The sequence below is a fragment of the Chelmon rostratus genome, chromosome 10 (assembly GCF_017976325.1).
Source record: "Chelmon rostratus isolate fCheRos1 chromosome 10, fCheRos1.pri, whole genome shotgun sequence".
Classification (NCBI taxonomy): domain Eukaryota; kingdom Metazoa; phylum Chordata; class Actinopteri; order Chaetodontiformes; family Chaetodontidae; genus Chelmon; species Chelmon rostratus.
In genome coordinates this window covers 11,592,774-11,606,682 of record NC_055667.1, presented here as the reverse complement: position 1 = coordinate 11,606,682, position 13,909 = coordinate 11,592,774, and the positions used below count along the sequence as shown (strand labels likewise).

Below are 13,909 nucleotides of genomic sequence, written 5' to 3'. Positions count from 1 at the left end.
AGTTACTTACATATGTGGTGTTGTGTATATGCTTGGTTAATATATACAATAATCAGCCTAGACTTTTGAAGCACAGTGTTTGTGTTCACAGTCTTTTCACAGTCTAATAGAATTTCATGTTCGATTTGATTTTTTTTAATCTTGAAATAAACATTCCTTTGATCAGGGATTGAGTTTACTGGATGTGATTGATCCTCACTTCTGGTACCTGCGTACTGTCTCATCTACATTTCGTCCCATGTGTGTCACCAGTCCTTGTCTCTGAACTACTATCAGAGTGGAATTATGGGAAACAATCAGACGCAGGGACTCACGCAGGGACTCACACAGTGACGTTGCCACCTATGATCATGTCACGGTGTGTCTGTTTGTGTGTTTGTGTGTGTGTGTGGGGGGGGCAGGGTTCATCATCTCATTGTGTTTCCTGTTTCTCGCACCACTTCCCTGAAGACTCCAAAGAGCTGACAACTCTGACCCACAAAGACACTCACACACAGAGGCTTCCTTTAATACGTTATTTGACTCATCTTAAAGGAAACCTACAGATGGTTTAAAGTCAGAATGCCTCATCCTGTCGGTGATTGTACTCATCTCCTCACCTGGTGGTTATTGTGATGATCTGGTTTTATTCTCTTTCCAATGAGCGAAATTAATACTCGTCTACAGTTGGTTGTTAAACTTCCTCCCGGTCGACTCTTCCAACATGGACTTTGGTTTGGTAAGTAAAGCATTTCAGATGTTTGATTTGAGTCATCTTCATGGTTATTAAGGATTGATTTCCTTTAGTATTTGTGAGTGGATTCTTTATAGTCATCACTCACTGTCATAGAAAATATTGTCACAGTGTTGCTGTTAGCATCAAAGTGACCAAACAAACAAGGTGAACTGTATGTCTCTAGATTTGCTTGTTAAGGTCACTTAAAGGGATTGTTTTCATTGTAAAACGTCATTTTTACACATTTTATTTGTATGTTCACATTAGAGCAGACATGATGCTCCAAACACAACTAAACTCCACTGTGCTTCAACAACTGCTCTGTGTGTGAGAGTCTAGGCTGATTATTGTATATATACGATATGTATACATAAGCAAGTAACTAATTACGTGTAACAACTGGCTAAGTTTATTACCACTAGTGTGCTATTCGTATCTGAACTCTTAAAACAGGCAAGAATCTGTGACTGGGTTCATTTGTTTCCCATAAAAGTTGATAGAAATCAACTTTGTAAGTCGTCTTTAGACAGTTGACATTAGAGCGTCTGTGACTCTAGTACTTGAGTACTGTGATAGAGATATACAGTGTATGTGTACAACCTCTCAACCTCAAACATGTTGCTTCTTATCCTGATGATAATTTACATAGTTGTTTAATCTACAGATTGTTTTCTTGATTTATTCTATAAATAAACATCCTCAGATGTGTTGCTTTGGTCAATCAGCAGTCCAGAGCCCAAATGTAATTTAATTTACTATCATACAAGACTAAAGAAATCAGAAAATATTCATGTTTCACTGATTGAAACCGCTGAATGTTTCAAGGCACTTTTGACATTTAAGATTGACATATTTAGGTGTGATGCACTTAAACACCGAAAGATTTGTTTAGCAAACATTTTAAAGTTAGCTCCTGGATGAAGCCACACAAGACACCAAGCGGTGGCACTTCCGTCTTTTGACGCTGGCTGTAAAAATGGCAGTTATGTTAAGATTTTTATTTTATTTCAAACGATACCAATACTAATACCAAAGTCACTTTTCAAGGAATTCAATAAACACACATCCTCGTACATTTTGATCCTCCCTCTGCCAAATTCTATCGATTATTATTGGACAGCCTGCGTCCATGAGCTGGTGTTACTGATCCAGCTGGTGGTGGGTGAAGAACTCCGCCCCCGTGCCTACAATACTACACCTGGTATCAGGTTATCTGATCTTTGCCCTGCTGCCAATAAGCAAGTGTCCTTTTATGAACAATCCTGTTCAGGAGTATCTCAATGAATCCACACAGCTGCACCTCCTTCCTCAGATCACATGAGGCTGCAATGGGAAGAGGAGCTGGACTCACAAATATTAGAACTATCTTGGCAGTTAGCAGTTGGTCTGGCTTATTGCTCATCAATAGGCATCATGGATAGTCTACTACAGTGTAGAGTCCTTCACAGGCTCCATCTGACCAGCAGCAAACTGGAACTCTATTCAGTAGTGGTTGAGGATGGGGGCGTGACATGGACACCCACAGCCATATGCTTGGACGGATTGATGCCCTTTCAAATGATTGTGGCAGAGTTATTGATCCCAGCCCTCTTAAGGCCACATTCAGGATGGTCCCAGAGGATATACGTACATAGTAACAGCCTTTTCTGCAAATTACTGCTTGATCGTGAATTTTTGTTCAACTGATTCTCCTCAAATCAAAATAAACCTTCTGACACTTCCCTACTCCTGACTCCTGTACAGGCATGTGCTCGTGTGTGGGACAGATGTCAGCTGGTGTTGCGCTTTCTATGTGGATTTATAATCTGAAAGTTCATTTGAATTTATGTGTTTAAGACCTGCTTGAGTCATGTGTCACTGAGTCATGTTTCCACTGCAGCTCTTCTTTTGTAATGCAGATGTGGTGTCACGTCAGTTGTTTTATGTGAGCATCTCCCTCTCAACACACTGCCTCACATAGTCAAACCTTGTCTTCTATTTCAGGTTTTCCCTCTGATACTTGCCTTCCTTTCCGCTGGACGGAGATTCACCAGGGCGACCAGTAATTCATGTTATTCATTGTGCCCACGTGGTAAGTTATAACAAGGAGCTGTATGTGTCGGCCTTGTGTTGTACAGTTACTATGGGATAATTATTTTGTTAACTCATTCCCTCTCTCCACTGTTTCCCAGGATATCATAAAGCTGGTGACTGTGAATCTCCCGCTGCAAAGCACAGATGTGTAAAATGTGAAAATACCACATTCACAGATATAGAAAACACTTTGCCGAAATGCCGGAGGTGTGACTCATGTGGTCGTGAGTATCTTGTTCACATACCATTAACCGGGCTGGGTAACACATGCTGTCAGCTTGTGGGATATTGTACAAGCTTTTAAATTTGGCCCAAATGATCAAGGTGTTGCAGTTAACATTCACCTCTCCTCATGATGAGATTAATTATCATTCTGTGAATGATAGTTTGTAGGATCTAAGAAAATGCTGCAGTGGGAACACTCTGACAGAAAACATCTGTCTAGGATGTCAAATCTTCTTGCATGTGGCTGCTCACTCGCAAAGCAGATTAGAGACTTTGTCCCCTAAAGGCGTTGTGTGAAATCATTCAGCATAGCATTCCCATTTCAACTCCAGTTTAACAACAGAATTAAGAAATTAGCTGTGTGCCGACTGATGGAACTTGAAAACTGATGAAAATAGTCCTTGAATCATTTTCACTTTTCATCGTTGTTCGTTTCCAGGTTTCATTGCCCAGCATGAAATCCTGTTGCCACCTCATCCAGACTCCGAGTTATAGCTGTGGTTTGAGACAGAAACACTGTGTTTTGATTTCCCACCAGATTATGAGATGGAAATAAGGCCCTGCTCCTTTGATGCGGATGTGGAATGTGACTGTAAAGAGGGCTACTACAACGCAGGCTTAAACCCCAACATAAGGGATTGCCAGCCGTGCCCCGGTCGTAAAGGTACGTGAAATCAAAGGGAGTTAAAGTTCCAGACTGGTATTCACAGCTGCCATATTGATTAATTCCCAAAATTATTCAGTATAATATAAACACCCTCAAAACTAAGCCTTTTTTATTATTATTATTCTGACAATCACTCATATTTCTTTCAGGGCCTGATAATTCTGACTACAACAGGAACGGCCAGTCCTACCAAAGGTGGGACATCTTACAATATGACAGTGGAAATGTTTAGATTCTTTGTTCTTTGTGACAGAACTGTAACCTGAACTGAAGTCAGGGGCCTTAGCCTCTATATTTACCCTTTTCTGTGTGGTAATGTCTGATATTTGCCTCCTTCTTGAGTCATTTCATGTGTTTTATGTGCATTTTCTGGTGTAGTTGTAGAGTCAGTATGTTTTTCATACAATAGCTGTTTCTATTTCTGTTGAAGAGGCTCTTATATCATGTGATTAACTTGGTGTGGGAGCACATTGATTTTTAATTATGCAGATTGCAACCAGAGTAATGAGTGTTTGTGTGCATACTGCATATCGCCCTCTGTGTTGTGTGTGTGTGACCGAGCCTGAAGAAAGCTGAAGCGAGCAGTCCATGAATCTGTTAGTCGACTGGCAGAAAATTAATCTGGAATAACTGACAATCAATTGTTTCAGCAGTTTAATCCAGCAAAAATGGCACCTGATCACTGACTCCAGCTTCTCAGATGTTACAGTTTGCTTCTTTTGTGTGCTTTTATTCTTTTCAGTTGAATATATTATGGTTTTTGACTGTTGGGAGGAACAAAACAAGACATTTGAAGGTATTTTCATAGATTAAGTAAAAATGAAAAAAAAAACCAAAGCTCTTTTGATCTTTAAACGCCTTTTAGTCATATCTGAAATGTATCTCTGTGATCAAGTCAAGCATGGGAAAGTTTAGATCAGGAGCCATAATGTCTTTGGGTTCGAGTGGAGGAAGCGTCTGCAATGGTTGTGAATTTCCAGATTTTTTTTAAATTTCTGTTAGACACTGTTCCTGTGGTTTCACTGAGGTCTCACGCTACCTCTGCTGAACAGTGTAACTGCGGATGTGACTGTTAAGTTGTGAACCATACTGATGAAGGATCTGAACTGTGCAAGCTGTTTTGACTTTTCGAGAACACACAATAAGGACCGGCCTGTCTTAAAACAGTAGCCAGTAGTTTGCTCCAGTCAGTCCTTCTGTTGATGCTGGCTATTGAAAGATCCCTCTCGAATGAGTGAGACATAATCCGCAGTCCTCTTTCTGTGCAAAGTGTATTAAAAAGTGAATCTGAAGCTAATGTGACTTAGTCCGTCAGAGGTAGGCAAAATAAAGGTACAGTGTTTTAATACAAATTCTCTCTTTTTGTAACGATAATCTCCCTCCACTACAGCTCAGCAATCACACACTGTTGAGGCACAAAGAGAGAGTTTTAGACTAAAAACACTTTGTCCCCAATTGCTTACACTGGCATCACACTCAGAAGAGATTATTTCATGGCCAGTATGAACAAGAGGAATGATCACAGCCTGCAAAAACTGTTTCAGGGTTCACACCTGGCCAATGTTTTGAGCCTTAAAAAATGTGAACATGCCCTTTAATGTTTGGCTAAATGTTTTCAGATTCCACTGTTGTCTATATTAGTCTTCTTTCTTTCAGGTGCTTGAAAGACCCAGAATGCCAGAGGAAATGTATAACAGCTACAAGTCCACCTCCTACAAATCCACCTGCAACTGCAGTCAAGAGCACATCTGTATTTTTGACTACGGCACCTACAACTCCAGGAACCACAGCTTCAACCAGCGCACCGAATCCTGTTGGGAGCTCAATTCCACCTAACTGTTAGTTCTAAATATGTCCTGTAAATATGTTTTTTAACAAGTAAAATGACTCATTGGTCTCTGGTTTTGCAGTTTTATGAGTCATGTGCCCTTTATGCTCACATTAGCAGGGGATATTTTAGTGTAACACAACCTGATTGCTTCCCCCTGTGCTGTACCCCGTGTGGTCGGCTTTCAATTGAAACCGGAGGGTCATTCACATTTTCATCATCAGAGGTTTTCAGACAGAACTGATGAGTGACGGGATGATCTTCCTTTCTTTCTTTCTTTGTGTCCACAGCGGTGAACCCAATGCTCTGGCTGTTTTTTGTGGTGGTTGTGGTGACATTTCTCCTGCTCTTTTGGATCGTGCTGCTCCTCACCGGGAGCCCACCCAGATACCCTGATGGTTGCCCCTGCTGGCGTGTGAACAAAGACCTGGAACCCTGTGTCGAGGACCCCAAATTCAACGGTAACCAGTGGTGGAAGTACAGTTTTTGGTATAGGCCTACTTGCTCTTTACTTGAGTACTTCAGTTTTATTGAATTTATAGCTCTCCGCCACATTACTCCTATCTTAAAAGTTTACATCGATTACCTTTCAGTCACAAAACTCATTTTGAAACTTTTTTATTGGTTTTTAAATCACTGAATGGCTTTGTCCCGCCTTATCTGACTGACATGGTTAAGACACATGTGCCTGCTCGGTCGCTTAGATCCTCTGACCTCTTGACTGTTCCTGAGGCCAGAACTAAAAGGCACAAAGAGGCAGCAGTTGTTAATTATGCCCCAAAACTCTGGACCGGCCTCCCTGAAGGTCTTAGGGCTCTAAATCTGTTGACACCTTCAAACGAAATCTAAAGACACATATTTCAACATGGCTTTTATTTTATTTTATTTTTTTGATTTTCCTTATTTGCATTGTTTTATCACACGTGTTATCATTATTTGCTTTTATGTCAAGCACTTTGCGCTGCACATTATGCAGCATTGTGCTCTATAAACAATGCCTATTATTACTATTATTAATATTTCAGAGGCACATATGTAAAGAAGATCTATATTGAATGAATACACATACATGGAGTGATTTGACAGCTTGAATTACAAGTTACTTATTAATATTTTACATACAAAACATATGAGCAACTTATTAATATGACACAGTGTTGAATTTTTAACAGTAAACTACAGCATTAAAATACTACGTACACATGAATGCATCAGTCATAATAGTAATATTAAGAATAAGAATAATTCACTACTATGTATGATTTAGCACCACCAAGAGCCATTCTGCCCACAATATGATGCTTTAATTTTTATACTTTATAGTGCATTTTGCTTGAAACTTCAGTCTTTACCAACATAGAAATACTAGATGTAGGAAATTAAGTGATCAAATACTCTTTATTAATACTTTTTTTTTTGTTGTTGTAGATATACAGCAGGTGACACAACACAACCAAAGCTTAAGTTCAAGGTTATTGTCACAGAAAGTAGTAGTAGTAGTAGTAGTAGTAGTCTTTTCACAGAAATTTAAAAAGTTGCATGTTCGAGCAGGAAGCTTACTGATAATCTGCTTTCCTCCCAACAGAACATTGCAGTCATCAAGGCGGCAGTCCAACCACGCTGGTTTGTGCTCAGTTTCATGCACTTTGTGTTCTGTTGAGATAGAGATCTACATTGGCACTGCAATGTAGGTGGATAGTCTAATGGCCTTGTGTAAAAAAAAAAAACCCAAACAAGCATGTAAAGGTCAATAAGAGCAACAATGTCGTAACATTTTGTAGTTAAGACTAAAGAATTTCACACATCACTTTCTTAAAAGAGTTGGTTGCGACAAAGATTTTTACCTCCTTTTTCTTGTTTGTCAAGACATTAAATATATCAGAGGATAGCCCCATGATGACTGTCAGTCAGAGTCCGACAACATCAGAACATCTGGCCCACATCAGTCCTGAACACAAAGGTAAGAGATGCCCGGCTGCGATACACAGCCTGTGTTCAATATACTGTGATGTTTGACATCGTTGTTCCTGTCCAGCACTTGTGCAGGAGGTGGATCGCTAATAAAATATTAACATATTTTGCTTTAAACATTTCAGTAGAATAAACATGAAAGAAGTGGTTGTATACACATCAGAGGTATGTACTGTATATGTAGAATATAATGATATTTAGGCATTTATCTTTTACATTCCTTCAACAGAAGCTTGCATTGTATTGCAGTATAAAACAAACTTAAATTAAGTGAGCTATGGCATGCTAAAATTGGCTTAGAAGGCTAACAATGGATTGTTACTATCTATTTATTAGCAAATTTGCTAACTAAAATCTAAATAGCGTGAGAGTGCATTGATCTGCAGTGCACCTTCAAGCTTTATAATGGAAGATTAGGTGTCATCTCATGAGTGTAATTTTGCTACTGCTGTGACCACAACTGGTACTACTACTGCTACTATTACTACGTTAACAGAGTCGGTGTGTATCACAGGCAGCTCGGAGGTGTTACGATCTGTTCTAAATCAAGCTGTAATGAAATCATCACCCTATAAACAGTTTCAGTACTGTGGTGAGATGTGAAGCCAGAAGCGTGTTGTCAAAGAGACATTTTGCCTCATGAATGAATAACAAACTACTTTCTTTGCCACAGTAAAAAGACATTTGTGAAACTGTTCTAAAATAGAGTCAGCTCCAGAAAGATATGTCACCACTGAAAGTCTAAAGATATTTGAGAAAATAATGTGTTAACATGTCTGAGGTCATGTCTGTCTCGCACAAGTTACTCAAGGGTATTTCTTCTGTTCATTTTTGTGTTCATGTGAAGATGATGAAAGGACGAACACAGCTCTGACAGACAGACGTGTGTGTTTGTAATTATCCCAAAGCTTTTCATGTCACTTTACTTAATTTGTCTATGCTCTCTCATTACATGGCTGTGTGTGTGTGTGTGTGTGTGTGCGCGCTCTGTCGCTGTGCTGTGACATCCTAGTTCATTAATTTCGACGGCGCTGTATAAACTTTACACTCTTCACAGTTCCCGTGAACTGTGCAGATCAAACCAAGTGCTCATCCCACAGTGTGTGTGTGTGTCTGTGTGTGTTTGTGTGTGAGAGAGAGAAACTATGACCACCATCATACAGCCAATATACAAACACCAAAGAACCATTTAAGGCTGCAACTATTATTTCAACCGATTAATATGTCAATTGCTTTTCCAATCAATCAATTAAAATTTCCATCAGAATTTTCCCAAACCTCAAGGTGACAAATTAAACTGTTCCTGTTAAACTGTTCCAATCTGACCAACAGTCTAAAAAATAATAATAAGAATAATAATTTTACAATGACATGTAACAGCCAAAAGCAACAAATCCTCATATTTGAGAGGCTGAAAAGAGCAAATGTTTGAAGATTAACTGAAATGTTAGTCTGATGATGGAGCTCCTGAGTACAAATATAATAACAATAATAAAAAATAATGACTAGTTATTGTTCCGATCATCCTGTCGGTTCTGATTAATGAGCCAAAGTGATTAATTGGTCAAACTCTTCTCTTGCGTGGGACTAAATGCACCAAATTTTACAGCAATCCATCAGACAGTTATAAACCATTCACAAACACAAATTTCAACCTCATAATGGTGCTACAGGAAAAGCCGCAGGATCACCAAAAGTCATTAGGATTGGGATTAGGATTCATCCTCACGACAACCTGTCCAGTAGTAGCTGAGATATTTCAGTCTGGACCAAAGAGGACCAACCTAAAAACCGGCCAACCGACTGACCGACAGGGCCATCGCTAAAGCTGCTAGCCTCAGACGACGTCTTTGAAGAGCTCGTTTTGTTCGATTAACAGTCAGAAATCCAAAGATTTACAACTTCCAATATAAAAACAAAGCATAGCAGAACCATCCTCACATTTGAGAAGCTGGAAAGAGTAAAATTTGATCGATCAGAATTGCTGACGAACAGTTTCAGCACTAAAATGATCTGAGGACAACAAGCTCAGCCGTCATGTTAGAATATGACTGAAAAAAACGTTAAAATTCAGTGTCTGACTGTGAAGTTTAAATGCTTTAATACCATGAAAAGTTTGTTTTAGGGCTTTAAATAGTACATCCAGTCAATTTTTCAACAGCCAAGCATAGTATAGTGTAAAATACCTTTATGATAAATAACTTTCATGTTTGTGGAATGCATGTTGTGGTTCAAACATGGACGAGGCAGCACAAACTGACCTTTAGATCACCCGTTATCAATACGTTATCATACTTAGGAACAATATGAAACAGGACTTCTGACATTTCTTTGATAAAACCAGGAGAAATGGGGCATTGGTCAATCAGATTATGGGCGACTGGAACTTTCCCTTGAATGAGACGGACGAACTAAAAATCCCAGCTTCAACATTATAACAGCATTATTTGTACTTGAAGTATGTAATAGCGCCGTCCAACCATCACCAGTAACAGATTTAGTGTCTCGCTCAAGGGCACTTACGCAGGATGGATACTTGCATGCACAAAGACTTGAGCTTGTTTGGTTTTCTGGTGAAAATGTAGCATCAATAGTTGTCACGCAACTCATACCAAATGTCTTCTGAAGAAAAAAAAGTGACACACACACACTCACACGCAGTGTTTTCACACCCGGAGCGGCAGCCTTTTCATCTCTGCCTGTTCAGCATGCTCATTTATCTCTGATCGGCCATGTGGCCCTCAGTGTGGAGGTGGAAACTGGGAAACAGGACGCCCTCGCTTTTTCGTATCAGTCTGCAATTCAGCATTAGAGGAAATGGCAAATCAGATAGTGAGTGCATGTCAGTAACCTGCAAACAGCTCGCATCCTTGTACACCAAGTTCCAGATCCTTTGAAATCTTCAACATCACACACGTTCAGATGATATTTAGAGAATATGTGTGTGAAAGGTTAGTGAAGCAGATTTTCCACTTTTTTGATTGTTCACTTGCTCATTCTAAGACTCGATTAGTGTCCTATGTTTTAAACAAACACAGCAGATCGGTGCCTCACTGTTGATATCGCAGTTGAAGTTGCTACACAGCCCTGTGTCACCAGGGAAACGTCTGAAATTCAGTTGTATTAACTGTACTTCCTGTCGTTAGTAATGTCACGTTGTTGTGTTTGGCATTTGTGGCTGAGCTGAAAACCCCTTGTGTTCATAGTGCCGTCATCATTGTGGTTCTCCTTTCCCTCTAAGGTGAAGGATGGCACTTTGCTTTTACTGTATATGGTATGTTAGGGAAGTTCATCAGGTGGACACGTCATAACAAGTCACCTGATATTGTTTTTGATCTTCCTGTACACTGTGCTATTCTTGAACATTATGTTGAATGACTGTATGTTTTACAATAGGTCTTTTTTATGCAGAATAGGAAAGATTTTCTGTACCACGTGTACAAAAGACAGTTGAGAATCATCATAATCACACACAATCATAAATCTGTTCACACAGTCACATTGTGGAGACTTGCCTACTAGTGGGTTAGGGTTGGGGGTTAGGGTAGGGGTTCGGCAAGTAGTAGTTTTGGTTATGGTTAAGCTACGTCTTCAGGAATGAATGTAAGTCTATGTAATGTCCCCAAAAGTGATGGAAACCTAACATGTGTGTATGTGTGTACGTGCAGGTGTAAGGCAACTACTACTCAATGCATCCACAAATGTTTAATAATGACATTTCAATCCAAAATGGTCAGAACAGAACCTTTTTGTTTCGTGGAGTAAGTGTGTGTTTGTGTTTTGCTGAAATATTCCCTTGTTCGATTCAAGGAATGTGTACTGTCACTACTGTGCAAGATGCATTCATGAGACTCTGCAGGTGTATAATTGAGATCAAAGCGCAGGCAAACTTTGACGACAGTCAAGTGCTGATTACTCAGGTAGTAATGTAATGACTTCTGAGTCCTCGTGGGTTGGAACGTCAGCATGTTAATGGGCGTCACGGCTGCTTTGATCCTATCGCAAGACGGTTCTGTATTTCCTTATTGTCAGTAAATTTCACAGAAAGACCAAAACCAACAAAGTGCTAGTCTGTCTCTCAGTACTTTCCAGCTTCCCTGCCTTGTCTTAAGCGCTCATATCCCAGCCCACTGGTTCCTACTGAAGACATAAACCTTAAAAAACTGCAGACAAATATGTAGTTTTATTTTTATTATTTATTAAAGCAATATCCTAAAACAGCGGGGGTCTGTAGCTCTGAGGAAACATTACTTAGTAAATAATGAACAGTGCCTAACAAAGAAACATGTCACCCAGTGAAACAGTATGGCTCTCTTATGTGTTTTCTGGACAACAAGCTATATGAGGCTTTTTTTGTTGTTCAGTAAGAATTCAGATTGTTACCAGACGTATCCTTTAAAAGTGCGTGAACCTTTTCATAATGAATGCACTCAGTGCGGCGCTGATCTCCTGGCATGGTCTGCTCAAATGCCTCTGCACACTTTCTGTATCTTGATGACCTTTAGTTGAGCTTGAATCAGGGTTTACAGTTGGCCAGAAAACAAGCCAACGCAATGTTTACGTAGCAGGACGGAGCTGTGCAGTGAATCACAAAGGGAAAACTTGAAAACAAGTTTACCATAATGTGGTTAAGCAGTAGCACATTGGGCGGACAGCACACTCTTGCGGCTGACCTTTTCCAGAGCAGCGTTTTTGTTTTTACACATCCAGTGTCTGTGGTTGTCTCCTTCCAGTTGCCAGACAAGATGACAAATCGGAGCACTGGCCGGCCATCGTCCTCTACGCGATTATCAAGGAGGTGCCCTTGCGTAGGTGGAAGGAGTTCTTGCGTCTGCTCTCGGTGGCTGATCAGCAGCTGGAGCGGGTGGAACTGGAGGCTGGTCTGGGTCTGGGCTCCATGGAGAGGCAGTACCAGATGCTTAGGCTGTGGAGCCAGCACTCCTCTGCAAGCCTGAATGATGTCTTCTCTGCCTTGCACTACATGGATTTATCTGGCTGTGCTCAGCTGCTGCAGGAAAGCCTGGAGAAGCTGGAGTGGACACCTGAACTGAAGCAAGGTTTCAGAGACCATGGTTTCAATGGGGCAATGCAGGACACTTGAGGCTGCGCCTGGGGACACTAGTACCACACTATCATACACCAGTGTATAAGACTAGAAACTTCAAGTCTCTGGAAAGGATGTTACTAACTGTAGCTACTACACGGTGCAACCAAAGACTGCAATAATGTGACAAATAACCCACACCGAGTAATGCCAATGTACATCGCAGTCCAGCTAAGAGTTAAATGGCATTACAGAAGTACTGAGGATATCCTGATTGGCCCAACTACAATTGGACTATTTCTTCTTTTCCTACTTCTCTTAATTGATAAATATCATCAAATACACTATATAGACAAGTGTATAATATATCTTTTCTTGAGTTTTTATTGGGTTGAGCTTTTTTTACCTCCAAATTTTTCTTAAAAGGCAGAATGTACATCTAGAAAATAATGGAGTTGTTGCAGTGCAGTCAGCTGTAGAACTGGAGCTTGGATTATTAAGTGAATGCATGTGACAACAACAACAAGAGCAACAACAGCATTTTTTTTTTTTTTTACAGAAGGACATCATGGCCTGTTAATGCTCAAGCAGAACTCTAGTAATCTAGGTGGAGAGAAATGATTTAAAGATTAATTAGGGGATATCCCCTTCCATTAGCTTTGCTGTTGGAATGCCCTTTAGCACACCACAGCTTCTTGTTAAAGGCCAACAGTGGATGGCTGTGGTTTTACACCACGGTGCTGAAATGCAAATGTCTATACCTCTATGAATGTGTACGTGTATGTGTGAAGAAAATGGAGGAAGTGTTGAAGAGGAAGAAGAACTTCCTTTTTTGAATTCTAAAGAAATCCATGCTTGGCTCTTTTATTTTAACAGCATTGAACTAGTCAGAGTAAAGACTCTTCTTGAGTTTGAGCATATGAACTGTTTGAACATTTCAGTATACATCTATGATGTTTGAACAGCACCGCTGCAGATTATTTCACCACATCTGACATCGTCTTCATCTCGTTTGACATGAAAGGCGCGTATAACAATTCAGCCACTGCTTCTTAATTGCGCACCCTCACAAGAGAAGAAAACTGAAATCCCCACAGGTCGTCAGATTTTCAGTTTCCTGCCAATAAATAGTGTCAACGTGCAGTAGGCTGGGTTTTTCCTCACCACACATATTCCATCCAAATTGATGGTTTCCTGTTGTGAGGTCGGGGTATCTCACTTTGAGAGTTTGTATGTGTCAGTTCAGTTACTGGCAGTAAAGGAGTTGGACTTTCCGATTAATGGAATTTATTAATGAACATTTTAATATGAATCTAGGTCTGTGGTTTTTGCCCTTCAGACGCATGTGTGTGTGTGTATTTCATAATAAATTATTTTTCATTTTTG

The 13,909-nt window shown here is 40.0% G+C and overlaps 1 protein-coding gene across 2 annotated transcripts; it reads left to right on the top strand.

The window, feature by feature from the left end:
• The first annotated feature begins 454 nt into the window (after positions 1–454).
• On the top strand, positions 455–13,909 carry LOC121612210 (tumor necrosis factor receptor superfamily member 1A-like). Of its 2 annotated transcripts, none has more exons than XM_041944925.1 (10): positions 455–718; positions 2,699–2,786; positions 2,887–3,012; positions 3,552–3,677; positions 3,830–3,875; positions 5,337–5,518; positions 5,799–5,969; positions 7,094–7,131; positions 7,375–7,468; positions 12,213–13,909. In XM_041944925.1, the coding sequence occupies exons 1-10, from the start codon at positions 704–706 to the stop codon at positions 12,578–12,580; spliced, it is 1,254 nt and encodes a 417-aa protein (XP_041800859.1). In that variant the 5' UTR covers positions 455–703; the 3' UTR covers positions 12,581–13,909. The 2 variants fall into 2 exon arrangements, with proteins under 2 accessions (XP_041800859.1, XP_041800858.1); XM_041944924.1 differs by having other exon boundaries at positions 5,322–5,518.